Source organism: Balaenoptera musculus, chromosome 4, assembly GCF_009873245.2.
Source record: "Balaenoptera musculus isolate JJ_BM4_2016_0621 chromosome 4, mBalMus1.pri.v3, whole genome shotgun sequence".
Lineage (NCBI taxonomy): Eukaryota > Metazoa > Chordata > Mammalia > Artiodactyla > Balaenopteridae > Balaenoptera > Balaenoptera musculus.
The window spans coordinates 15,892,388-15,919,656 of record NC_045788.1 but is presented as its reverse complement, the minus strand read 5'-3'; the positions used below and the strand labels follow the sequence as shown (position 1 = coordinate 15,919,656).

Here is a 27,269-nt window from a genome sequence, read left to right as displayed (position 1 = left end):
AGTCAATTAGCCATAGACGTATGAGTTTATTTCTAGACTCCATTCTGTTTCATTAGTCTATATAACCCTTATGTCGATATCACACTGTTGTGATTACTGTAACTTTAAGTAAGTTTGAAATCCAGAAATTTGTGTCCTCCAACTTTGTTCATCTTTTTTCAAAATCGTTTTGGCTCTTCCAGGCCCCTTAGAATTCCATATGAATTTGAGGACTGGTTTTTCCATTTTTGCAAAAAACGGCTGTTGGACTTTTATAGGGATTGTGCTAAATCTGTCGATTGCTTCAGGTAGTGTTGACCATGACTAGGCGCTGCTACAGCGCCCAGATGGCCACTTGGCTGGCCCAGGAGCTGCAGAGAGAAGACGTGATGGCTCTAGGGCCAGTGGTTCAGCTGGTCAGCACTGCCTGCTGCGTCCAGCCCTGCATCAAGGTTGTCCTAAGCCCAGCCTTTGAGCCTCTGGGCCTCTCCTCCTTCTCTGCCCAGAGGAAGGGCAGTGCTGGCTGCAGGTGGCAAGACACCGGGCTCCCCACAGCCCTTGTCTGGGCCCTGACGTGGCACACCCCTCCCACTTCCCAGGTGACAGTCAAGAGCGGCCTGGACGCGCTGGTGAGCGACCTGCTCCAGGAGGCCCACAGTGACCTGGAGAGGGTCCGCGCCATCTGGGTCTGGATCTGCCACCACATAGGTAGGCCTGCCTGTGGGGCCACTGGCTCTGGGACCCTGTTCCCAGAGGAACGTCTCTGGGCTTGACTCCATCACCCATGTGTGTGGAGGAAGAGGGAAGGTGGAGGAGAGGGGCTCTCAGATGGCTGGGTTCAATAACCAAGGTTAACTCACTGTGTGCTAGCAGTCTCCATGAAGGGTGCATGGGTGGGGATCCCACGTGGCCCACTGCCCACAGCCAGAGCTGAGGCCCCTCACCCAGCGGCAGCCTTCCCTCAGTCCTGCCTTCCTGGGCGACCTGCTCCACAGAGATGAGAACCCAGGGCAGAAGGTCGTCTCCAAGAAGGAGGAGGCTGGGGATGAGCCATAGCTATTTGAAAAGTTACTGCAACACCAGAGGTTTCTCAAAACACCCGCGCCAGGAAGGGTGGGCAACCCTCTCCCGGCTCCCTGCTCCCACAGTGGGGGCCTCGGCCGCTGCTCTCAGCCCAGTCTCCAGGTTCTCAGAGCCACCCCAGGGGACCTGGGCCTGTGCAGCTGCCCGCAGCTCTGCCTGGGACAGCCTTGAGAGTCTGACCAGCTCAAGCCAAGCCCACAGGCAGCTGCTAAGGGGACGCTGGGTGCCGCACCCCGCAGTCTATGGAGGAGCTGCCTGGTGGGATGGACTTCTAGTGACTTCCCTGGGACATAGAGAGCAGCAGTGCTTCCCTGGCCTGCTGCCACTGGGCTTTCTCTTTGTCCTCCCAGAGCAGCAGTTAGGGATGCAGCTTAGAGGATGAACTCACCTGACACAGGTAGGGCATCTGCCATAGGACCTGAGGAGCCACCTCCTCCAACTCCAACCCCGGCACGCAGCCTGGGCTTTAAGGGGACAGGATGGGAAACAGAACATCCGTCAGGACTTTGTTTGCTGCCCCACCCCACCCCCACACACACACATGCACACACACACACACACACATACATCCCCACACACACCACACATGCACACACCCACACACACACCCCGCACACACACCCACACACACCCACACACAGCCCACACCACCCCACACACGCATGTGCACACACACACACACCAAAAACACGCACATCCACCCACACACACACAGCACACACACACACACCACCCCCCGCACACACACACACACACACTCCACATACGCGTGCACACACACACCCCACACACACACCACACATGCACACACACACACCACCCCACCCCCCACACACACATACACACATACACACACCACACACACACGTACACACACACACACCCCACCCACCCCACACACGCACACGCACACACACACACACCACCCCCCACCCCCCCACCCCCACACACACACCTCCTTTGTGCCACAGCGATTCCGCCTCAGGGCCTCCCCCATGCCTTAAGCTCTACTGTTACTGAAGTGACTGTCTTCTCTATTTGGGACACGTTTTAATAGCAGCTCAGTTCGCCCCCTGCAGGTCAGTGTGAGGCCTTGGCCTTGGGGGCTGCCGCAGGGATGGGTGAGCAGCCTCACTGGCCCTGCCTGCAGAGCTGCGCTGTGGTGGGGACAGGCGGGCAAACCCCAGCCCAGTGCTGTCTTGGTCCCTCCCCTCCCAGCCCCTCCTCAGAGGCCTAAGGAGCCAGGTGGCCCCTCAGCCAGTGCCTTGCTCTTCCTGCCCTCACCCACACACAGAGGGGACATTTGCCAGATAGCACCTGGACTGGGGCCCTGTTCCCTTCAGTCCACAGCGGTTTCTCCCCAGCCTGAGGGAGGCCAGCCCAAGTGATGCTGGAAGTCCAGTGGAGGGCAGGGGCGGTGCCACAGATGGTGGACCCCTCTCTCCTCTGCACCAGCCGGGTCGTCTCCAGGGACCTGGTTCCTCACGGCCTCCTCCTCTGCCCTCCAGAGTATGACATCGAGGCCGCCCAGGAGAAGGACCGCCAGGCCTTCAAACCCACCACCATCCTGCAGACCCAGAAGACCAACTGTGACGGCTACGCTGGGCTCTTTGAGAGAATGTGCAGGTACAGAGGCGTCCCGGGCTGACCACCCTGACCCAGCCCCTCCCCCTGCCAAGCGCCCTGCGCCTTCACCCACGTACCAGGCCTGAAACCCGAGTTTGCAAACTCTGCTCTGAATCCAAGTGAGTCCTGAAAAGGTCAATTTCTCCCTTTTTAACACCAGCATAATTGACTTTGTACCATCTGTCGGGCTTCGGGATACATTAACATAATGGCAGATGAATGCACAGAGATAATTTGGTTATAAAAGGCCCTTTTTCCACCTTCTCCCATCTCTGTGCAGCTGAAGGTTAGAAGAATGGCAGATCTGGGAGCGCGAGGACAGTGACTCCGGGCGCCAAGAGGACTGTGAAAGGCTGTCCTCGGGGCTGGCACAGGGGCCCCTCGGGGGACACCAAAGCTCCCCCACCTGAAAAGATCTGTCAGCTGGAAAAGCTGAATAACTAGGAAGCAGCTCGTCTCTCGGAGCCTTTGGGCTCCGTTTCCATTGCTCCGGGAGCGAGCACCTGGCCAGGTTGCCCAGGCGGGTGAGAGCAGGCGAGCGGCTGCTCTCATTTGTGTTTGGAGACCTCACTGCGGGTTCTAGGTGACCTGGAGACAGACTCAAGGCCGGGGGAGCCCCGCCGACCCGCACAGCTTCCTGTGCCCGCTCTCTGAGGTCTGCCGTGTTCCCCGGGAAACAGTCAGCCAGCCCTGGGGACCACTGAAAAGCCCCTCCCCAAGGGTGTAGACAGACTGTGCCCACTGCCCCTGCAGCCCTCTGGGAGACGGTCTTCTCGGGCACCCAGACATCAGCCAGCCAGGACTGCAGGGGGCGATTCATCAAACCAAGAGTAGCAACAGACACTTAAGAGTCCACGGGCGGGCAGTCGTGATGCGTCCGTGCTGGACAGCGGCCACAGGATGTCCTGCTCCTGGGGGACACGCATCCCACTCCCAGCCTGAGCCCCAGTTGTCCAGCCTCCCAGGCCCAGCAAGCACAGACATGCCGCTCCACCCCCCTGCTCACCGTCTGCTCTTCCCTTCCCCCACCGCCAGGGCCCGCCCCTGAGACCACGGCCCCAGAGGGGACCACGGCGGGTCAGGGTGCAGAGGTGCAACCCATCTCCCAACCCCCGCATTCCCACCCCACCCCAGACCCAGGCACCCCACATGCCTTTGGGCCTCTCCAGAAACCGGGGTCCTCAGTGGCCCCCTGCCCAGGCTCCCAGGCCCTGGGTTCCTGAACAAGACTAAAGGCTTACACTGCCCCGTAATGTCCTCCCAGCTCCAGCCTCACCTCCCTTCCGGCCTCGCCCCCTCTGCCCCTCCCCCCACTTCCAGCTCCTCAGGCTCCTCTGCTCTCCTCCTGCTAATGCTCTCCGGGCGCCGCTGCAGGACGGCCCCCACCTCCCCTCCCGGGATGCCGTCGGCACACCGGTACCCCAGCTCAGGTCTTGCTTAGGCTTTTCTTTACTAACTTTTGTAAATTAAAAATAAAACTTAACTGTAGATTTAGAAAGTGCATAGAAGCAAAAAGAAGAAAATTAAGTTACCCTGAATCCTACCACTTAGAGATAACACTTGACATTTTGTCATATTCCTTTCTGGACTTTGTTCTATCATGTAGGCTTTGCCTGTGCTCATTTCTTCTTATAGGTCTTATATGTCTTCATATGCCTCCCCCAACCCTTTCTGCTTTCCCTGTGAATACACATCTCAGAATCCTACACACAGTAGGCCCTCAGTGACAGGAAATGACAGGATATTCTTAGCAGACTTGTATGAAATGGACCTTCTTCTCTTTTTAAATAATGGAATAGCCATCCATCTGTGTTCAGCTCTATTTGTGCCTAGCACCTTTCAGCATTTTCATCTTAATTTGCAAATTTGAAAACACTCAGGGTTTTAAGTCATAGAATATATCCTTCTTTATCCAGTAGAAGCCTTCTTAGCATGGTATGGAAGGAGTACCAGATTTATAGCAGAAAGACTTCCAGGCCTCAGTTAGTTTACCAGTCCTTGATTTCCAGTCCTTAATGTGCCACTTTTTAGTTTTGTTCCTTTTGGAAGGCACTAAGCCTCTGGGAGCCTCAGTTTTCTTATCTGTACACTGGGGACTTTATTGCCTACTTACAGGACTGCAGGACTAAATGAGAACATGCAGTTTGGAGTTTGCTAACCTGACTTGGGGATTGTTGTGTTTTTTAATCCTCCCTGTCTTCCCACAGTATTGGAGTGTCTTTGCTCTGTAGAGCTTTCCTACAGACCCACGTAGACTCACATAGGCTCAGAAAATTGACATTGGCCTTGAGTGGAACTGTCAGCTCTTTGGGCCTGGTCCAGATGCTTAACAACGGCCGTATTCTGGCCTGAAGCTGATCATTAAAACACATCCCAGCGTTTTGCATCATTTAAAGTTAGGTTCCAACCTGGCAGTTACCATGTGAAATACTCTCTGCATTGCCTGGGACATTTAACAATAGCTCACAGTTCGCTGAATTCCTTTAACTTTGGCTTTAAAGATCAGTAACCTCGTCCATGCATCTTTCCTAAGTCCCCTTCCCTTTAAAATAACAGCTGAAGGTTTGGTAAATTCATTAGCGGACTCCTTAATAACTGAAGACGTGTAATCCACACTTGCTGATTTGCCCCTGCTTAGTTGTCAAGGTGGCCTCTTAGCAAGAGTTGTATCCACACGGCCGTCATTACTTCTGCCAATCCATTCCACCTCCCTGCAATGGCCTCATTAAAGACAGATTTAATAAAGTAATTTGGTGGGGAATTCAGATATTTTCGCAACGTCATTCATTTCTTCATCGTCTTTCCCAAGTAACCAATATACCTTTTTTGTCAGCACTGTTGTTTGTAACTGCTGGACCAGTTTCTTTCTGACTTTCTCTCGTCCAGCATTGATGTCTCTCCTTTTGCCTCAGTTCCCTGACAGCCTTCATGAATTTTGCTTCACTTCCTTGCAAGGGTCAAGCTTAATTCCCCAGAATTCTGCCACTAAGTCAGCCTCCAGTGCAATTTCTCCCCGTTATCACCGCGCTAGCACCACCAGCTATAGCAAATTTTCCAGGGACTTCTGATAAGGCCAGGAGCTTATTACCAGTTTGAGACTTTGGTGCTGAGGAGACTGGTTGCCACCAATCAGATGTCAGTGCGTTTTCCACGCATCCTCCGGCTGTCACAGTGGCGTGCTGCTGCGTGGCATCATGCCCCAGACCATCCCAGAACATCACTTGGTTCCAAAGGCCCAGAAGTCCGGATGCATTAAATAACCTTAAATTATCCTCACCATATACGGCCTCTGAAAGGTGCATCTAAACTCTCCCGTCCTTATAGACACACCAAAGGAGAGGGCTCACGAAGATGAATTACGTCACTATAGCAAACCAGCCTTTAATTTCACTCTGTATACCACCCAGAAGTTTATAGATTAAAACAAATCTCGGTGTATAAAAGGGCCGGTGCAATTACAGAGCCTCCTGAACTGTGCATCAGGAAAAATGAGTCCCGGCGCTGCTTTGGCCCCTGGCCTACTGAGTGTCCCCAGGCAAGTCAGCCTCCCTCTCTGAACTGCCAACTCCTCACTTGTCAGAGAGGAGGCCGCTGAAGTCAACCTCAAAAGGCTCTAAACGGGGCTTTGGAGTGAAAATTATTACCGTGATTACAGTTAGTGACCTTGCTGTAAGGGTGGTGGTATAAGAAAAGGGTAAGGGGACCATATAGCAGAAATATAAAGACACCATCAAATTTACAAGAAATCAACTACATAAATTGTGAACATAAATCATGGTTATTCATGTCCTGCTGTAGTGTAGAAATCACAATTTTTTTGCCAGTTTAGAATTTACCTTTTTTTGGATTTATATAATATACCTTTCTTAGTTTTTATTGAAAAACATTGATTTGCAATGTTGTGTTAGTTTCAGGTGTACAGCAAAGCGATTCAGTTATACATACATATATATATATATTCTTTTACATTCTCTTCCATTATTGGTTATTTCAAGATATTGAGTATAGTTCCCTGTGCTATACAATAGGACCTTGTTGGTTATCTGTTTTATATATAGTAGTGTGTATATTTTAATCCCAAACTCCCAATTTATCCCTCCCCCACCTTCCCTTTGGTAACCATAAATTTGTTTTCTATGACCTTCTTGAGGACCATTTCAGGAACAGCAAGGCCCTAAAAATTCTAATTCACATGTTTGCCCAGTTAAACTGGCCCTTGGGCTTAACGTTAACGAAACCATGTTTCCTAATTTTACTATTAGAAATCACAATGTGTTCATCAAGATGGGAAAAAAGAGCATGCTTCACTACCTCTCCTATAGCCTTCCCACCCTCGCTTTTTTTCTGTGTGGCTCAGACATCCTGGGAGAAGTGGTCAGAGTTGAGGAAGCCCACTATGGTCAGGGGCTGATATGTGCAGGGTACACTGCCCACCCCAGGCCACTCAGCCACCCTGCTGCCGAGGCCCGGATCGTCTCTGTTTAAAATGACAGTCACAGTCTGGATCCATCACCTCCTCAGTCAAACCACTGGCGTTGGGATTTTCAAAACTGTCAAAAGTAAAAACCAAGATTCCGCAGCCTGAAGTTATTAGATACATCTCCTTGGCTGATATTTGGGGCTCTAGGATGACTGGTTGGGGTTCTTTGAGAGGCGGAAACGTTTCTCGTCCTCTGCCCTTCTTCAGTGCTCTCCCCGAACTTTCCAGCAAATTCCTGCTCCTTTGGGTTCCCTGAAAGGGCCATGCTTATCACTAGCATTTTCGTGACGGTTCACATATCTGCCCCCTTCTGACTATGAGCACATCTAGGGTAGCCAGTGAGCTTTATGTTTAGAATATTACAATTTATTATGTTATAGTATTTATTACATTTTGAAATGATATGATATGTGATATTATCCCCTGGTGCCTGCGCCTGGTACAGTGCTTTGCACAGAGTGTATACAGTTGGTGATCTTTTGATGACCTGAGATGGTGGTGGGTCATCTGTCTAGCAACCAGCAGCTAGAATTACTAGGTCCACACCCTTGCATGAGAGTTATGGATTATTAACAATAATGCTTTACATTATGACTTCTTTGTCCAGTTCATCTAGCGCATTGCTGCCAGGTAATAAAATATCCTCATATCATAGTCAAGCATGGCAGAAGCTTACAGCTGAGGGGGTTTTTTTCATCTTTACTCTGCCCTAGGCATTCCCCATGGCCCTCCCAGCTTCTCCTCAGCCTGTCAGAAGAGAATCAACCCCTAGAGATCATTTAATGCCAACCTTCCGTTTTGCCCACAGTGAGCCTGGCAAGGTCACGCTGGGGTGAGCCCCGCTCTCCCGGCTCAGCCCAGTCACCGCCCCCTCCAGCCCCGAGCCCTCTGGGAGGACAGCTGGCCACTCGCTTCTCCCTCCTCCGGCCCTTTCCAGGCTTGGGGCGGGGTGTTCACTCTTATTCCCGTACTTGGTGCTCAACTCTGACCTCCACTTCACCCCCGTGGTGGGAGGATACCTCCGCACGGGGACACGACATCTCCCAGGAGGGCACTCCGGCAGAGCTCGAGCCGGCCGTCTGCCCACATCAGCACCAGCCCCATCTTTCTCACAGCACCTGGAGGCCGCATGGGCGCTCGGCACCTCTCCTTCCCCCCTTGACTCCGCTCAGAGTGGAGTAGACACCCTCCCGAGGCCCGCAGCTCCCCTCCCTTCCTGCAAAGCAGCCCCGTGTGTAAACACTGCTGTCCCAGTACTCCACGCTCCTCCACATCATCCTAGAAATTCATATGCACCGACGTTCTGGGCAAGAAAGGAAAATAACTCACTAAATGTGTCATTTTCAAGTAGTATTTATGGATTTTTTTCCAATTCGAAAAGTAACGCATAATCATTATTGAAAATTTTAAAAATAAAGAGAAGCTTAAAGAAGGAAATTAAAACCACCCATAATTCCATCACTAAGAGGCCAGATGACTTTTGTGCTGCCTCTCTGACTCTGCCCTCCCCCACCTCTTGTTTTCCATGCATGCGCACGCGCGCGCACACACACACACACACACACACACACACACACATACACACACGCCCTGTGCTGATGGTGGGGTTTTACAGGCTCTTGTCAGTTAACAGCGTGTCAGGAGCATCTCCTACCTCGTTAAACGTTTTTCACAACATTCCTTCTCCTCGTCCACTCTCTGAGTATATGGAGCCCTACCTCCTATGGAAGGTGCCCCCATGCCACGTAGCTCAGTCCCACCCCTCTGGCCTGGCATGCGACCCTCGCCTCGCCCCTCTGCCGGCTGTTTCCTCTAAGACTGTAAACTCAGTCAGGTCACACAGGCTGAGAACAAACCCCCTGGGCCTCATCCCATTGCAGCTAAATGAGGAGGGGGCTCTCCAGGCCTGCCTGCTGCACTTCCCTCCCCTGGGGTCCTGGGCCCACCCCTCCCAGGCCTCGGGCCTCTGGGCAGCCCTTCTGCTCCAGGGAGTCGGTGTTGGCTTTTACCAGCAGAATCCTGACATCCATCAGAATCTGGTTTCTCTTGTTCTCTGCCCCTGCCCCCCAAGTGCTCCCGAAATCCTCCCCACGGGCCCAGCTGGTCTGTTCCCATGGGATTTCTTAGGCAGCCTGGGAGGCCTGGAGGTCCTTTTGGCAGGCAGAAGGGTGGGGGGCTGCAAAACTTCCCAGCCCATAAGGAGCCTCAGCAGAGCAGGCTTGCCCCCGGCAGGAGAGGGGAGCTCAGGCCGCGTGGGCACATGCGCGGCCCCCATGGCAAGGTGGAATCTGGTAATTTGCAGGCTCCATATTTTGCCTCACTAGGTCTCTCAACAAATGATATGTAAATAGAGATAAGTCGTATTTAATCCAATATTCTACTAATTGTTAATTAAATGGTCGTTTTTATACGGAGAATTTCCCCATTCCTATCCTGTGTGCATGGCCATTTCACCCCATTAGCCTGAGGCTCCATGGCCTCTTGTTCAGAGCAACTGAGGCTGCAGACCTGCTCCCGGAGGGACCCCAGCTGCCCGAGGCCGCTTCCCTGATTCAGGCCGGGCCGACACCTGGAGCACAGCCCCAGTTCGTGCAAGGTGAGGGCAGAGTCAGCGGGCAGCTCGTGGTGAGCCCCATCCGATGGGCCGTCACCAACATCCTGGATATCACGGGTTTGGGCGTTGATTACACCAACCTTCCACAGTGAAAGGAAAGTGTCCTGAAGAAGGAGCACCTTGTTCTAACTCACACAGAGGCCCCAGAAGGGCTAGCTCCGGGGGTCCCCTGCGCCAGAAGAGCTGCCGTGTGGGGGCAGGGCTGCTGAAGGAGAGGGCCAGCTGGCCATGGCAAGACTCTCGGGGTGCTTGCCGTGGCCGTGGGGGTGCTGCCCACAGCCCAGGTCTGGGCCTCAGGGTTCCAGCTACAGGCGCCCAGATTAGAGCTTGCCATTTGGTCCCCAGAGGTGACCAGCACCCATCGCCCCACCGTCCAGGCCAGCTTGGCTGTGAGCAGTGGGGGAACACACTGTCAAGGGGGTCTTGATAAAAGCTCGGGCTGACCGCTCAGCATTCCCACTCCCAAAGTAACAGCTACAGGGGACTCTGAAACCGTGGCCGGGGCGATCAGTTGGCAAATGGCCTTAATGCACTGTGGTGGCCCTGGCAGTGGGCCAGTCCTCCCCAGGTCAAGATGGGGACCCCGGCTGGCCTGCCCCAGGGGCCCCCGCCCAGGTGTCCGTGAGCAGGACGTGGCGGTGGAGGTGGGCTCAGCTTTCTCCCGCACCCTCGCGTGCAGCACCCTGCCTGACGCCCCACCCGTGTCACCTCGACCCAGCTCCCCAGCCACGCGTGTAGAGTCGAGAGCACTGGCATGCCCCTGGTTTCCGTGTCCGCCAGGCGCTCCTCACCGTTGCACCAGTGTCCTCCTGCGGCTGCCGACGGAGCCCTCAGGCAGGCTCTGGGGAGAGACATCCCCAAGTGCTCTGTAGAGGCTGGAGGGGGAGCGGACAGCGGGGACTGCAGCCAGGCTGCGCCGGAGGGACCAGCCAGCCCTGTGTCCCCCTGTCCCCCGGCTCTGCAGACAAAAGGCTGTGTGTGTGTGACTGGGCGAGAGGCAGGGAAAAGGAGAGGCCCGGAGGGACTGCCGGACAGCAAATGCGCCTAAAGGCCTGGGGCCGCAGACAGACAGACTTGGGGTGCTGGACGCAGCCCCGGCAGGAGCCGCCTCTCAGAGCCCTGTCCCGCCCCAGGATCGCCGGCGTGCAGTGCATGACCGTGCCTGGCTACTCCAAGGGCTTTGGCTACCAGCCGGGGCAGAGCTTCTCTGGGGAGTTTGACCACGCCTGGAACGCCGTGTTCCTGGAGGGGAGATGGCACCTGGTGGACAGCACCTGGGGCAGCGGCCTGGTGGATTCCACCACCTCCAAATTCACCTTCCTGTAAGTACCTCGGTTCTGCGGGGTGTCTGGTGGGTGGAGATGGAGGAGGCAGCAGGTGGAGAAGGCTGGGTGGAAGGGGAAGGAGAGCTGGGGGGCCTCCGTGTGCTGCTGGCCGTTCCCACCCTTCCCCTGGTGGAGGGAGTGAGCTAGCTCCAGGCCAATGATAAGGGCCCAGACCTTTCTGTCACCTCACTCTCCACTGTCTAAATCCCCCCTCTGGCTCCCCAGCACTCCCTCCACCCAAGCGCGAAAAGCACAGTGTTTGCCCACAGGCCAAGCGCAAGGAAAGGCCGGGCTGAGAAGCTTCTCTAAGAGTCCGTAAGTTCCCGTCAGGCCTTTGGCCACTGACTGTGTTACAGATGCCAGAATTCTCTCCTACTGCTTCTCCCAGACACAGGGATTCCTCCTCCTGCTCTCTGGGCTGAATGCAGCTGAATCCCACCTCTGAGAAAGGGGGTCTGGTTTGCGGGAGGGGGTGCTGGGGTGTGCAGGTTCCCTGTGGCCACAGCGGGGCAGGATGGCCTGGGTACCGGGGTCTGGAGCGCATCTGTCCTCTCAGGCTCTGGCCTTAAGCTAAGGCCATGACATTCGTGCTGGATCTTGATGTCCATCAGCAGCTCAGATGCCTTTTCATCCAGAAAAATGAGAGCGCTGTCCCATTTGTGCAGTTAAAATCCTGACGGTCCTGCACGCGGGGCAGATACAAGTGCGTGCACAGAGCCTGTACGTGCAGGACACGTTCAGTCACACCCCTGCTTTGCTGCATCAGCTCGGGTCGAGTGAAGGCTCGCCCACGTCAGATGAGTCCCCCGTTCTTCTCCTGATCCCCATCACTGACCTCCAGAGAGCCGCGTCTAGGCAGCCCCAGGGACCACATCAGGGCCTCCCACCTGCACAGCTGCTCACATCAGGTCACCATGCGGACGGAGCTGGTGCACCAGGCTTTCCCTCCCTGCCCTCCCTCCACTCCACTGGCACCTGGTCTGTGGGTCATGGCTTTGCTCCCTTCAAATCTCTTTGGCTTTGAGAGCAGGGGCAGCCCATTCCCCGCCTGGTCACAGCCCCGCCTGGGCAGTGGCCTTCTCTTAAAAGGGGCCTCAGATCCTGTCTCACCTCCTATTTTTTTTTTTTATATATATATATATATATTTTTTTTTTAACTTTTGGGTTTATTTTATTTATTTTATTTATTTATTTATGGCTGTGTTGGGTCTTCATTTCTGTGCAAGGGCTTTCTCTAGTTGCGGCAAGTGGGGGCCACTCTTCATCGCGGTGCGCAGGCCTCTCATTATCGTGGCCTCTCTTGTTGCGGAGCACAGGCTCCAGACGCGCAGGCTCAGTAGTTGCGGCTCACGGGCCTAGTTGCTCCGCGGCATGTGGGATCTTCCCAGACCAGGGCTCGAAACCGTGTCCCCTGCATTGGCAGGCAGATTCTCAACCACTGCGCCACCAGGGAAGCCCCCACTTCCTATTTATGGAAGCAGCCACTGAGGGGGCATCTGCAGCACCCACGTTAGGGTTGGAAATGGTGCCTCTCCCCTAGGATATGTTAGCCCAAAGAAGGCCCCAAAGACGCCCTGTGGGTCCCCCCGCCCCTCTGCACAGCCAAGGCCTGCTCCCCCACATGACTACGGACCTGCTTTCCCCCTCCAGCTACAATGAATTCTACTTCCTCACCCACCCTGCGCTGTTCATCGAGGACCATTTCCCGGACAACAAGAACTGGCAACTGCTCAAACCTCCTCAATCTCTGAGGCAGTTTGAGAATAACATGTACCACAAGAGTGAGTTCTACAACAAGGGGATGCTGAGCGCCCACCCGCAGACCTCCATCATCAAAACAGGTAACCCGGGCCCGTGGGGCTGCCCTGCCAGGGCCCAGCTGGCTGGACGCTGTATATGGGGGCTGTGCAGGGGCGACAGAGGCAGCCCAGGCCATCAGGCCATCAGGGCAGGACGCAGCCTCAGGTCACATTTGCGGGGACGGAAGCCCCTCCCACCAGCATAAACCAAGACAGGGATGCCTAGGGGGTCCGAGGTTTCCCTGGCCTGAGGGCCGCGTTCTCAGCCCGGGGTCGGGGCACCAGGGCTGGTGGGCCCGAGCTGGGGGAGTCTCTCTCAGCTCACACAGCAGGGAAAGGACTGCCTCAGCCCGGGCTACACCCGCCTCCCAGCTCAGGTGCCCGACAGATGCTCCTAAACTCCTGGCAGAGAATGTGTGTTGACCCGGCTGAGCCAGGGTCTGCGTGTCAGCGGCCTGAGCAGCGGGGGTGTCCCAGGACAGAGCGCTGGGGGCTGTAGTAGGGAGGTGACCACTGAGCTGGGTGTTGGGAGCTGGAGGAGAGCAGGCATCACGGGAGATGGGAGGAAGTGCTCCAGGAAGGACACAGCAAGGCCTCCAAGGTCTGAGCTCGAGCACCCCAGACGACGGCCGGGCCCCAGGGGCGCTGCCTGGCCTCTCAGAGCTCCCCTCGCCGCCTGGATGCCTGCCGGTTCTGCCCGCTGCCCTGTTTCCTTCCCTCCTGAAGGCAGAACCAGACTCTTCAGCCGACTTCCCCAGGGCTGGGCATGCAGGACCCCCGGCCAAGCTGTCCCCAAGGCTGGCCTGGACTGACCTTTGTTCCCCACCTCCCCACAGGGGCCACGGGCAGCCAGCTGGGTGTGTTTGGGCACTACAAGGCCTATGGGGGGCTGGGCCCAGGGGTGCCAGAGCCACAGTCAGGGCTCAGCCCAGCAGGATCAGTGCACCCCAACACTACCTCCAAGGACTGCCTACGGGCCCCATCTCTGCCCCCGGGGGCCTGTGTGCTCCCAGGAGAGAAGACCTGAGCTCACCTGGTGTGAGCACAGCGGGGTCTGTGGGAGGGTCTTCGGGGGACCCCCACCCCACACTCAGGGCTATGGGGGCACCCACATTAGTCCCAGCTGACTTGTCCCTTCCACCTCACAACAGTCTCCTTAACTAGGCTGCTGAGTTCTGGAATACTTTTTTTAACACTACAGATACCTGGCAGCTCCCGCTGCTAAGGTGATGGCGTGAAGCTGCCGTCTCAGGAGCGCGGCTCTGCCATGTACGTCAGATGGGGGCCTGCTCCAGCTGTCGCGGGCCACGGGGCCACAGGGAGGAATGGGCCAGGTCACACCAGCGTCAAAACAGTGCCCCCAAGGGGTTTGCCTTTTCAAGAGACAGAGAAATGTAAACACTGGGTTTCTTAATATATAGTAAACCTAAAATGTGATTGCATATTCATGAAGCATATTTATAGAATATTTCTTTGCTGGAGCTAGTTTTCTTAAGATTGGGGATGGGAAGAAAGCTGAGAGGAAAACTGAGGTGGGCAAAAGGCAGGGAGGAGAGAGTGAGAGGAGGCAAAGGAGGGGTGAGGGGAAGAGGAGGTCACAGGCTCCAACTTGGTCCCCAGGGGTCTCCAAACCTTTATTTCAAGTCTTCCCAGCCAGTCAACTCACCTTTGCCAAGAACGCCCTGGGCCAGGCACGCCGGCCAGGCCTGGGACATGGCAGGAAAGGAGGCAGGCGGACCCTTCCCTGTGGCGCCCGCAGGGAGGACAGACGGACGTTACACATAACCAGTTCATTACTATGGTGCTAAGTTCCCTGGAGGAGATGCAGAGCCAGGAGAGAGACTTCCAGGCAGCTCAGCCTCACCCCAGGGCATCAGGAAAGCTTTCTCTGCAGTCAGAACGTTACACTGAGGCCTTATCCAGGTTTGGGGGACAACGGTGTGGGGAAGAGCATGTGTGAGGGCCCTGGGATGTGAAGGGGTGTCCCCCGGGAGGATGTGAGGGAATACCGTGTGGGCCCGAAGACGGTCCTGACTCAGGCAAGGCAGGAGGGGGCAGGCCTCTCCACTGGCCTCCGGTTTGATGGTGAAGTGAGTCCCGGAGTGACCGGGTGGATATTTTCAGGAGCCCTCGGGCTGCCATGTGGAGATGCTGGGAGCGCTCCATGCATCAAAGGTGAACTGCACGGGGACCACACAACCAACTGTGGTGCAAGATGGAGCAGGACAGGATACACAAGCAGCTGAGGGCTGAGACAGCTTCTGCCCTCTGCGCTGGCTTAGATTAGGAAGTGAGGGGAGAGGAGGGATTCAACCGAGAGAGGTTGATAACAAGTTTGCTGTTCTTGGTCACTTTCCTTTGGAGGTCACCAGGTCCCATGGTGGCTGGTGGCAGTGGAGAAAGAGTGTAGACAAAGAAAATAACACATAAGCACAAAGAATGCCACAATTAATGTATGGGAAAGGGAAGGGATCAGGTGGTGGTCAGAGGGTGGGGAGAGGGCCAAGCTGGAGAGGGTGGTGGATGCAAGGCGAGGAGAGGACTTCCAGGAGGGCATGGCCAGCGGCGCAGATCCTCCAAGGAAGTCACTGAACACTTGGAGCACGGGAACAGAGGCCAGATTTCAGAGAGCTGACTGGGTGGAGGGGAGCTGCAGTGGGGAGGTGTTTGGGAGAGTAAGGTCGGTGAGGAGTTGGCAGTACCTGGGAAGGCAGGGAAAGTCTTCCAGATGGAGGAGCCATGAAGAAGGAAGGGGGGAGGCTGATGGAGCCCCCATCCCGGTCCTGCTGCCTGTGTGGGGATTCTCACTCGCTCCCACGATGGGAGGTAGCACTGAATGCAGTAGCTGAGCAGCCTGGAGTCAGGGACCTCGTGGCTGATTAGATAGGAAGTCTCAGGGACACTTGTCCTAGAGCCTGGGCATGGCTTTCTGCCTACCCAGCAAGAGCACTGGACCCCCGATTGGGGAAAGGCTACTAGGGAGCATGGATCAGACACTAGTCTGTCTCCTTCCTTTGTGCTCATCCACGCACGGGACTGGGGAGGTGGCCGGGAGGAGGAGCAGGTGATCAGCTTCTGAGAGGAAGGCGAGGCTCTCAGAGAAGCCCTCCCCCTCCCTGTGGTCCTGCGAAGCAGGGAGGACCAGGTAGGGGAGTGCTGGTGGGCTGCAATAACCAGAGAACTCAGCCCCTCTCCCTGACAGCAATGACCCGGACAGAGGAAGACAGCGCTGGAGGGCAAGGGGAGAGGCAAGGAGTGGGGAAGGTGGGTGCAGAAGACCCTCCCTTGCACTCACTGACCCCATTAGAGACATGCGGCCTGGGGTGGCAGGGGGCGCGCAGGGAGAGTGAGGGACACGCAAGGAAGCAGCCCTGCCCCTTGAGCACAGCCTCCAGGAGGGAAGCCATTCCAACCCGTTTTTAAGGTGATGTGTTGACATGACAGCTGTGATAAGGTAAGGCCCAGATGCTGGAGGGAGCAGTGTGAAAGCAAGACTTGAGACTTGGAGGCTCTCCAGCCAGGGTCTTGGGCCCTCCTTGTCCCTTGGCCCTCTCCCCTGCCCTAGAATCAGGTTAAGGCTTCGTGCAACACTCATCTGATACGAATCAAATGCGCAAGGCGAGCACATACAGCTGGGGGCAGGTTTTTTTCTTGAGACCCCCTCCCACCCAGCTTGCAGCTCTCGAAGAGAACCACCTAGAGGGGGTAGGGGAGCCCTTCCAGAGGTGTGCTGCTTCCGGCTTATATCGTGTTCAGTGAGGTCACACTGGTGACTTAAAACTATCGCGGTGAAGGTATTTACACCACGGAAATGGGCAGACGCTATATGTCAGCGCTTTCCCCCCAGAGATCCCGTTGTTAAACTTTTACCAGCACATCAGCACAGGCCGGACCCCTCTCACCTGACCCCGGCTCTCTCTCCACAGTGAACGGGAAGGTCACAGTCACCATCGAGAGCTGCGCCCCAACGCTGTTCATGTTCATGCTCAACGGCAAGCAGGAGCACGGGCTGCTGAGCCTCAGGAAGAACGGGATGAAGCTGGACGTGTACCCTCCGACCGTGGGCACCCACAAGCTGCAGATCTTTGCCAAGGGCAACTCGGAGATCTACAGCTCGGTGCTGGAGTACACACTCAAGTGCCACTACGCAGACATCGACGTCCGGCTGCCCGCGGAGCTGCACCAGCCCGTGGGGCCCAGCTGGTTCTCGGAGCAGATGGGCATCACGAAGCCGTCCCACCCCGAGCCCGTCATCTACACCAGCGACGGGCGCTGCTCCGTCAGCTTCAGCGTGGAGGAGGGCATCAGTGTCCTGGCATCGCTGCACGGCGACGATGGCCCCGTCACCGAGGAGACACAGCGGCGCTACATCTTCCAGCTGCAGTGGGAGAAGCGGACGGAGCTGAAAGTCCAGTTGCCCCACGCCGGCAAGTTCGCGCTCAAGATCTTCGTCAAGAAGAGGCAGGAACCGGGCAACTACGTCTTCGTCTTCAGTTACCTCCTGTGCTGCACCAACAGCAAAGTGAACTGGCCCGTGTTCCCCGAGAGCTTCGGCAACTGGGGGCAGGAAAATGAGCTGCTGGAGCCCCTGTCGGGCGTGCTGCCCGCCAACCGCAACGTCCCGTTCAAACTGAAGCTTCACGGTGTCGCCAAAGCCCTGGTGAAGGGGCAGGACACGTGGCCCCTGACCCTGAACCGCGAGGGCTACTGGGAGGGCAGCTGCAGCACGGCCGGCTGCCAGGAGGTCTACGTCATGGTGCTGGAGAATGCCAACCACAACTTCTACTCCTACATCCTGAAATACAAGGTGAACGCCCAGTGAGGACCGGGGCCCCGCCACCCCTGCTCCGGGCACTGCAGAGAGCCCCAGACACCCCTGAGTCTGCATGGAATCCCTTCTGGGCCTCTGCCTCAGTCTCCCTGCTCTGACGTCTGTGTTCTGGTGGCCGAGGGGACAGAGGCAAAGGCCCTTTAGAAGACAAAGGTGCTATGTAAATCTAAGGTACTGTAAACTGTACACCACTGCCCAGACGCCCCCTTCTCGTGCTGATGCTCTCGTCGTTGTTATCTGGCTGGTGTGGGAAAGCCGGGATGCTGCCCGGGCCGAAAGCTTCTCCCTTGATGGGGAGAGAGGAGAGGGCGGGCTCTACGGGGCTGAGTCGTCCTGAATCCTAGAGCCCCTTTCAAGGAGCATCACGGTGTTTCTCACCAACTCCTGGACCCCAGGGGAGGCTGGACTGTCATCTTTTCCCCAGACCTGACCGCCTTCCGCATTCCCGACGCCACTTCTTGTTCTTCCAGGGTCTGAGAAGGAAGGTGTGGAGAGGAAACTAACTGCCCCCCAGCTGACTGGGGGCTGAGGGCCTCCACAATCCCTGTGTGTGCTGGGAATGTGGCAACAGAAAAGTTATGGGAGACTCCAAGGCCAAGAGCAGCCAGTGCCCGCTCTTGGTGTCCTGGGTAGGGGCCAGGAGGTGCAGGAATACCTGGCAGCCCTGCCACCTGAGTCTAAGGATGTAAGACCTCCGACTCTGCTCTCAGAGGGAGTAATTCAGTCCACTCTGTCTAAGAGCAATTCACTCGGCCCCTCCAGGCCCTCTCAGGCCCCAGCCTGCACCCTTCACAGGAAGCCCCAGGAGGCTGCTGGGCCCTTGGGGAGCCCTGACAATAACCCTAAATAAAGACTTTGGGTGAAGTAGTGAGAATGCCGCAGCACCAAGGGGCCCCCACGATAACAGGGCCCTGCCAGCTCCAAGGTCCCTACCACCAAAGCCACACCGGGGGGGACCTCGACCTGTCCTGGGAGCAATTTCTGTGCTGATCGCTATCCTATGCCCCTTCCTGCCTTTCTCAGACAAGAGAGACCCCCAGGGCCCGCCTTCCGTAGGGACAGTCCAGAGCCCCTTACTTGCTCGGGCCTGAGAAGCATCGCTGCCCAGCCGGCCCTTAGCAGCACCTCGGGCCAACGTTGCCATGGCAACAGCAGAAAGGCTGGCTCCAGCAAGGGCAGCAGGAAGGGAAGGATGGAGAGGCCCCAAGAGGCCCTGCGTGGACACTGCAGCACCATCCCAGCACATGGAGACACTGGAGGTGGTTCCGCCTGCCCTCCTGGCTTCTCCAGCTCTGCAGCCCCTGCCTATCAGTGCCTCAGCCCCTGAGAGCCAGCACTGCCCAGCACTCTCCTCCCCACACTGTCGCTCCAAATGCCCGGGCTCAGCTACAGCCAGGGCCCCCGGGGATCCTCACAGCCTCCTGTGCCTTCATCCTCACATTTGTATATTCAACAAATGTTCGTGGAGCACTTAATAAGCACCAGGTATGGCGCCAGTTGACCTTTCATGCTGGGGCTACAGAGGGAACCAAGGGACCCTGCCCTTGCCATCCCAGAGCTCAGGGTGGGTGGCGGCAGCCTCTCTTGCCCAGGCCTGTTTCAAGTTCCAGGCTCCTAACACTTCAGTCCATCATCCCCCTAGGGTCTCTCCCCCGAAAATCCCCACTGTCACCCAGTATGGACCCGGTCCAGAGAGATGTTACTACGGGGTGCCCATCCTCCACCAGGCGGGGGGCCCTGGAACTCCAGGGCAGTACACCGTGGGGGTCCAAGCTGCCCTGGCCTGTGTCCAGCCGTCCTCTGATAGGCTCTGCCACCCAGGCATTCAGCACCGTGTCACTCATGCCTGGAAAATGCACAAAGGCCGCAGACGCAGAACCGCTGTGCACCACAACAGGGAAACAAGGGGAGTTTTTACACCCTGAAAACAGCCTTTTCTCACCCCTTTGATTTTATGGGCTGAAAGAAATATGCTGTGTTTCATCAAAATAATAAGTGCCTTCTATGACTCATGTCCCTCCCGGGACCCAGAGCTGGCTGCCGGTCCTGCCGAGAACAACATGCATCCTTTACAAAACAATATAATTAATCTGTACATTCTAGAGCACACAAAGGATGCCACCCAGAAAAATAGGAGCTGTCCCTAGACGGAGACGGAGGCCCAGCCTCTCAAAGCGCTGGGGGCGTCAGCAGCCCTCCCTGCTCATTTAACCAGGCGCCCCCGCCCCTTGTAAAGACAGCTGTAGGCACAGTCAGACGACACGTGCATTTCTTCCCACTAAAGTAAAAATACATGAAATGAAATCCAATCTTCATGAATTTTTAGACGCATGCTGCTCAGGGTAGAATTCGAGGTTGCATTTCGGAGTCTTTTATTCAAATCCCTATCTTTGTTTCCCGGTCGAGGCGTTCCAGCGGCCAGCGGAATGGCACGGGCGCCCCCTGGTGCCCGATGTGCGGAGCTGCGGGCGCTGCAAATCCCCTTGAGGCTGAATCTATCACCGGGGTTTTTCACAGAATTTGAAAAATGCAGCTGAGATGTTTATGTTAAATTCACTGAGTGCTTTCTCGTGGCTTCTCAGCGCTTCTTCGTGTATACATGGAGCACGTCGTTGCCACGCACAAGTTGTGAGGCGAGACTGGGGCCTGCCTGGCATGGTGAGACGACGTGAATGTAATAGGATTGGGGAGTATTTTGCCCGGAAATCCCGTAGCAGTGGATGGAACAGTTTGACCACACTCATTCCTGCGCCATTGAAGGATTGGAACTGATCGAACTCAGAGAGCTTTTGCTGCAAGTCCCCAGAAGGGCATGGAAGGTCGTGGAGGGTGGGGGGAGTAGAATGGGGCAAATGGGCTACAAACACAACTGCAATTAACTTCTTTTCAGCTTGTTTCGGAAGCGCCACCAGCACAGCTGGACTCCGTTTTCAATCTGATTGTGATCATTGTGTGTTCCCCATATGTTACATTGTCCCACCACGGAGAACCCCTCACAGCCTGCTGAGATTAGAAGGAAATAAATAGATTAACTGAAGCATGAAAGATTTAGGCTAGACATAACAAAGTATTTCCTGTTGTTAAGCAGGAGGGACAAGTTGCCAAGAGAGTTTGTGAAATCCTCTTCTTAAAGGACGGGAAAAATAGAAAAGTTTTCCCAGTGGTCTGGGGTCTTTGATGCCACACTCACTGGAAGGACTAGGTTCTTTCCAAACCAGTTTAATTCTTGAAATACGCTCCATCACCCACAGCAAACAGGGGACCACAATGGTATGGTCGCGTCCTTTGCTGTTGGCTAAGCATTCAGAGGTTGTCTGCATCTGTGTCCCCCGTCAGTTTATCTGAGGTCGATCATTTCTTTTCATTTGGATGAGTAGTTGGAGCTCTGAAGAGGTGATTAGTTTTCATAACGTGTGCATTGAGTTGTGTGGGCCGCTGGCTGTTGAGTATGCTTTCCCCACATTGTTGCTCGTGTTGTTTTTCAATAAAATTTATATTCATTTTTATCCAACAATGTAATTATCGATCCATTCTTATCACTGTTCTCACAAGGAGGGGAAAGAACAGGAAAAAACACTTTCATGTTCAAAGGGAAGGCTAGGGAAAAAAATCAATGTCCCAGCTATTTGAATGTGATGGTGAGATGCAAATAGAATGTCAGGCAAATAGCTATTTCACATTAAAGGAAACATAATTAGGTTAGCTCCAGCCCCTCTCCGGCTCACGTGCCTTTGAAGAACATGAAGGCAGTGTTCATTTCATTGAATCTTGTTTAACCTGAAATTTTTTAATTCGATCCTAATTTCTGTTTTTAGTGGGAGAAAAAAAAAAATGTTCCAGAAATGCCTATCAGCCTACTTTTTGTTGTTGTTGTGAATATATATAAATATATATTCCTTGATATACATATACCTGCAGAAACTTTCCAGCAGGTTACCTAAACAGATTATTCATAAATTAGACATTTAGGGAAATATAGAAAATGAAAATCTAGGCACCTCTAAGAAGCTGCCGTAACCATGGAGACCATTCTCATAGCTGTCGTGTGAAGGACAAAAAGAATTCGTGTTCCCAAATCTGGCCTTGTCACGCCCCTCACTGCTAGACCCACAAACACAAGCCCCAGCACGCTTCTCCTTACGAAGGAGGTCCACGGTGACCCATATCTTTAACAGCATGGTAAGGGAAAGTCAGAAGACACAGTTTCCGCATGATAGAAGGGGGGACTCTCAAATTCTTAGACCAGTTTGAAAATGCCAGCCCCGAGGCTGCAGTGGATGACCTCTAAAATCCCTTCCGGTCCAGAGAGCTTGTGATGCTGTGTCTCCGTGAACAGATGCTGGCAGGCGGTAGGCCTGGGATTGTCAGTGACGGAACATCTGAAGGGCCCTGCTGGGTTAAGAGCCTGCCCTGCAGCCCCCAGCAGACTGCGCTGCTGGCTCCTCTCTTGCCTGAGGGCAAGAGGCTGGAGAAAACCCAGCAGAGGGACCAAAGGGGAAGCAACAGCCCCTGACAGGATGTTCAGGGGCTCTCTGATTTTGTGAGCAGAACTAAAGAAAACTAAAATTCAGGCGGCAACTGGGATGCCGTCTCTTGGATGTCCCACCCGCATCCCTGAGTCAAAAGATACTGAACCAAAGTCACTTCTCTCCCCCAGATTACCTCCACCTCCTCCTGGGCCCCCAACAAATGCATCCCCATCCCCTAAGTCAAACTCATCGTGGCCACTAGTAACCCCAGCATCCCCTTCAGGGAGGAAATCTGGTCCATTCTGCCGTGTTCCATATTGGGAACAGTCCAATGCCGTGGGCACTCCTTTGAGCGGCCTTTGCCATAATTCAGGCCCTCCTCATCTCCCAGTGACACCGTGTGCTTGCTTCCTCTGATGACATGAACCTCCACCTGCCCTGTGACTCTCCATGCTTCCTCTTACTTGAGCACCAGGACTAGTGTGTTGGTTAAGACAAGGTGTCCATGAAAACCTTCCAGAAGTTTGCCACCTCTGGAGAAGGCATAATTTGGTCAGGTGTTGGTGGAAAATGTAGGTCTTCAAACAAAACCTGGTTTTAATAGGGAGGCAGGTAAAATCCCAGAGTCTCCTCCTTTTCCTGGACTCTGAAGAGGCAAGGTGCTGAGGACGTCTCTAGGGGACAGTGTGGAGCATAGCTCCACAGTGTGTGGATAGCACCACAGCCAGGGGAGACCTCTGACAGGTGCAGTGGTGGTGGCTGCAGGTGGTCTCCCTGCTGGTAAGGGTGATGGCAGAGGATGGTCAGGGACCCTCTGGCCATGAATAGTCTTATGGAGTTGCCTTTCCTTCATCTAATGATGTTTCCTGCCCCAGCTTCTCCCCCAGGGCCCAGTCTGAAGGAGGCTCTATAACCGCTCTATAACCTAAGCTTGGTGCTTCCGTTCAGGAACACAAATACCCTTGGAGGCACCTGCCGGTCCCACACAAACAAGCCCAGCGAATAAACCTTCCTACAGGAAAGCTTCTAAAACCCCAGGAAAACCTGTTACCTTAGGAAAGAGTTGCAAAACTGGCACATCTTTTGTTATTTAAGACCAAAAAGCATAAACAGTTTTTACTGACAAAGCCTGAGTACTTTCAGGACTATCTTCAGGAGGGTTGATGTCTCGGAAAGCAACGGTCCAGTGAACACTCAGAGCTCCTGGTTCTTTGAGCAGCATTGTCCCCAAGGCCAATGCTCTAAAGAGAAGCGCCTGCAGGATGAGACATAAAAGAGACAAAGTGCCTCAAGGTCCTTGTGTATCCAGTGGCAAAGCTGAGTCACAGGGTTTGAGAATGAGAAGGAAACCTGGACTTAAACCGGCTCTCCACATGTTTGGTCACTGCTGCCTGGAGCACTGGGTTAAAAAGGATTCTGAGGTCATATCGAGCTCAGTAGGAAAGAGTACTGTGATTACCTAATGATCCACAGACACTGGACTGAAGGGTGAGGTGCACCACTTATTTGCCAATTCTGACCGAAAGGCAGCCAAACTCAAGCCAAGACCAAATGATACAGGAGATTATTCAGACTAGTGGGTGAGCGCTGGCTTCCCAGCAAACTTTGCCCACTGGCGGACAACCAGTCACCTCCCACCATAGACCCAAGGATGTTGCTCTGGAGGCGTCCTGACCACCTCTGGGATCCAGGAGGTCACCACCCAAGCCACCCGCGTGGAGCACAGACACGCACGCAGACATAGTACTGCAGGAAGGAGGAAGCACCCCGAACTTGTGTGTTATTCCATCTCATGATGAAACGGTACCTTGCATTTATTTATTTATTTATTTATTTTAAAGAAATTCACGTTCTTTTATTTATTTATTTATTTATTTATGACTGTGTTGGGTCTTCGTTTCTGTGCGAGGGCTTTCTCTAGCTGTGGCAAGTGGGGACCACTCTTCATCACGGTGCACGGGCCTCTCACCATCGCGGCCTCTCTTGTTGCGGAGCACAGGCTCCAGATGCGCAGGCTCAGTAATTGTGGCCCACGGGCCCAGTCGCTCCACGGCATGTGGGATCCTCCCAGACCAGGGCTCGAACCCGTGTCCCCTGCATTGGCAGGCAGACTCTCAACCACTGCGCCACCAGGGAAGCCCGGTACCTTGCATTTAGAATAAGCAATCAGTACGTGTTTGAAGTGAACATCAATTTGTCCTTTCAAAAACGAAATTATAAATCACTGGATTTATTTACATGGTTGTTGACCCAAAAGACTGTTGAGTCATCTTCTTTCTCCCAACTAACTGAAAACTATATGCTGGGCGACGAGCTCCTTTGCCCCTGTGGGAAATGTGGATTGAAAGGACACAAAGATTGCCACCTGGCTGGGCGTGCTCCTGGTGTTCACCTCCAAAAAGCAATCAGGGCAACCGATCGACCGGAGGAGTGCCCTTCTTCCCGGGGAAACTGCCGCCCTAGGCTTGTGCTGAGATTGCTCTGTTTCCACTGCGGGGACGGCTGAATGCCTCCGTGACACAAGGAATCAGACATAATTCCGCCCCAGCTGTGCGGGGACCGGGCAAGGACGCCCCCTCCAGGGTGGCAGGGAGGACGGTGGGGAGGATTGTGCCATGAGGGCAGAGGGGCAACCACACCGAGAATGGCCAAGAGGAACTGGGCCACGTGATTAACGGAGAACAGATGTTAGGAGTGAGGGGCCCCTGGCAGCTCCCATATGGACAAAGAGCGGTGATGAGGGAGGACGAGGAAAGTTTATGTAAAAGAAATGACTGCGGGATGACAAATTGTCTGGTGAGCACTCTGCCGGTCTGTATATGTGTTAGTGTGTATGTGAACACCAAGGGGATCTGAAAGTTAACATTGATCATTTCATTATATGACAAAAAATTAAATGTAGCCAAGATACCGTAGGCATCTGGAGGCTGCTCCCCATCTTTTGTGATCACCTTGCCCTCAGGACTGGGATGAGCCTGGGCACCGAGAACCCTTTCGCGTCTGTTTCATCAGCCTCAGATCCCCTTCCCCACCTCCCAGGAGAAACGCAGTGGAGAGAACCTGATCTTGGGAGGAAATCGACTTTGTCTGTGAAAGCTTCGCTTGACATTTTTAAAGCTCCACAAGAGTGTTAAAAGCCCATTTTAAAAAGAAGGCAATGGGCTTCTTTCTGGAAAGATGGCCTCTTAGCCGCTGGTCACTGTTTGAGCGAAAGCTGCCTTGTGCGAGCCATTAATGCAGGACTGAAACCTCAGTTTCGCTCTGTAAACATTGGCTTGACTTGGGGGGTGGTGGGGAGGCCTTGGCTGTGGTGATGCACCCTGGCCCCAGGTCGTCCTTATCACCTCCACACTGGTGTGGGTAGAGGTTACAAACCTTACTGTTCAGACTTCACAGTGTTAATCGGTGCCACCATTTAAAAATCAGGAAAATCACCTTAAAATCTGACTGGCAACTTTTCCACGAGAAGCCTGTGAACAGCTCCACAGGGAACGGAGTTGCAGCGCCCCCTTTGGACGGACTGGCTGCCCAGGTCCTCCTACCCCTCTCCCTCTGACCATCTCCCAGACCCTGAAGCCAGGGTCAGCTGCCCACCCCTGAGTGGATGCTTTCCTACAGCTGCCCCCTTCAGTGACGGATATTGCCTGTGAGGCCCCATCAACAGCTTTTTGATTCTCTTCCCTATTCAGCATCTCACCTGGCCTCACGACAACCTCACTGAGCGAGTATCAGAGTCCACATTCTGCATATGAAGAAACTGCCCAAGGGCGTACAGCTGGTAAGTGGAGACCCGGCTTTGAGGTTTCCCTCTCTGCTCTCAGACTCATTTCACTCGGCCCATCCCCCTGGGCACTGGGGCCTTCTTTAAGCATTGGTGATGCAAATTGCTAAGGGCGCAGGTGTGTTACTAGACCCGTCACGCACACTTGTCAGAGGTTCTGGGAGCAAGAACAGAGCTGGGGTCTGTGTCCCCAGCATCTTCAGGGAATCATAGGCGCTCAGGCTTCTAAGATGAGGAGTTTGCTTGATTAAATATTTGATGAATGAATTAATAAATGGATGAACTGTCATCTGAGTAGCCCACATAGGTTTAACTATTAATCACAACGCATTTTAACTGCAGAAATATTTTAGCTCAGGCAGAAAAGAAGAGGAGGAAGGGTAGTCTACAATGCACCCATGCCAAACCCTCCCTCGCCACCGAGACCCCCTTCTCATTTAAGGGAAGACTTCCCATGAAAATCATAGACAATAATATTTGCACAACCCTCTGGGGTAAACTGGAGAGGATTTAAGGGTGTCTGTATGAGACAAAATTCATTACATTTTCTCTGCAATATGTAATTTTGATGATAAAAATAAAATGCAAGTATTAGGAAAGACATTGAATTTATATAACACTTCCAATATGATCTTTTCAAAATTTTTCATGAAAACCCTGAGCTTTCTTTCATGACCTTAACTTTTTTTATTGCAATATAGTTGATTTACGATATTGTGTTAGTTTCAGGTGTACAGCAAAATGATTCAGTTACATATATATTTTTTCAGATTTTTTTTCATTATAGGTTAATACAAAATATTGAATATTGTTCCCTGTGTTACACAATAAATTCTTGTTTCTTATCTATTTTATATGTAATAGTTTGTTTCTGTTAATCCCATACTCCTAATTTATCCCTCTCCCGTCCCCTTTCCCTTTTGGTAACCATAAGTTTGTTTTCTATGTCTGTGAGTCTGTTTCTGTTTTGTAAATAAATTCATCTGTATTATTTTTTAGATTTCACATATAAGTGATATCATATGATATTTGTCTTTCCCTGTCTGACTTACTAGGATAATCTCTAGGTCCCTCCATGTTACTGCAAATGGCATTATTTCATTCTTTTTTATGGCTGAGTAGTATTCCATTGTATATATGTACCACATCTTCTTTATCCATTCATCTGTTGATGGACACTTAGGTTGCTTCCATGTCTTGGCTATTGTAAATAGTGCTGGCAATGAACATTGGGGTGCATGTATCTTTTGGAATTAGAGTTTTTGTCTTTTCCAGATATATG

General features: G+C 53.8%; 1 protein-coding gene across 2 annotated transcripts in view; it reads left to right on the top strand.

Annotated features, from left to right (window-relative positions):
• Positions 1 to 18,601, top strand: part of KY (kyphoscoliosis peptidase) — a 45,320-nt gene extending 26,719 nt beyond the window's left edge. For both annotated transcript variants that reach the window (XM_036851747.1, XM_036851746.1), the window contains 5 exons: positions 579 to 687; positions 2,571 to 2,688; positions 10,916 to 11,104; positions 12,758 to 12,948; positions 16,833 to 18,601. In XM_036851747.1, the coding sequence (XP_036707642.1) occupies positions 579 to 687; positions 2,571 to 2,688; positions 10,916 to 11,104; positions 12,758 to 12,948; positions 16,833 to 17,728 (1,503 nt within the window). In that variant the 3' untranslated portion in view covers positions 17,729 to 18,601. The remainder of the gene's footprint in view (positions 1 to 578; positions 688 to 2,570; positions 2,689 to 10,915; positions 11,105 to 12,757; positions 12,949 to 16,832) is intronic.
• Positions 18,602 to 27,269: the final 8,668 nt, after the last annotated feature.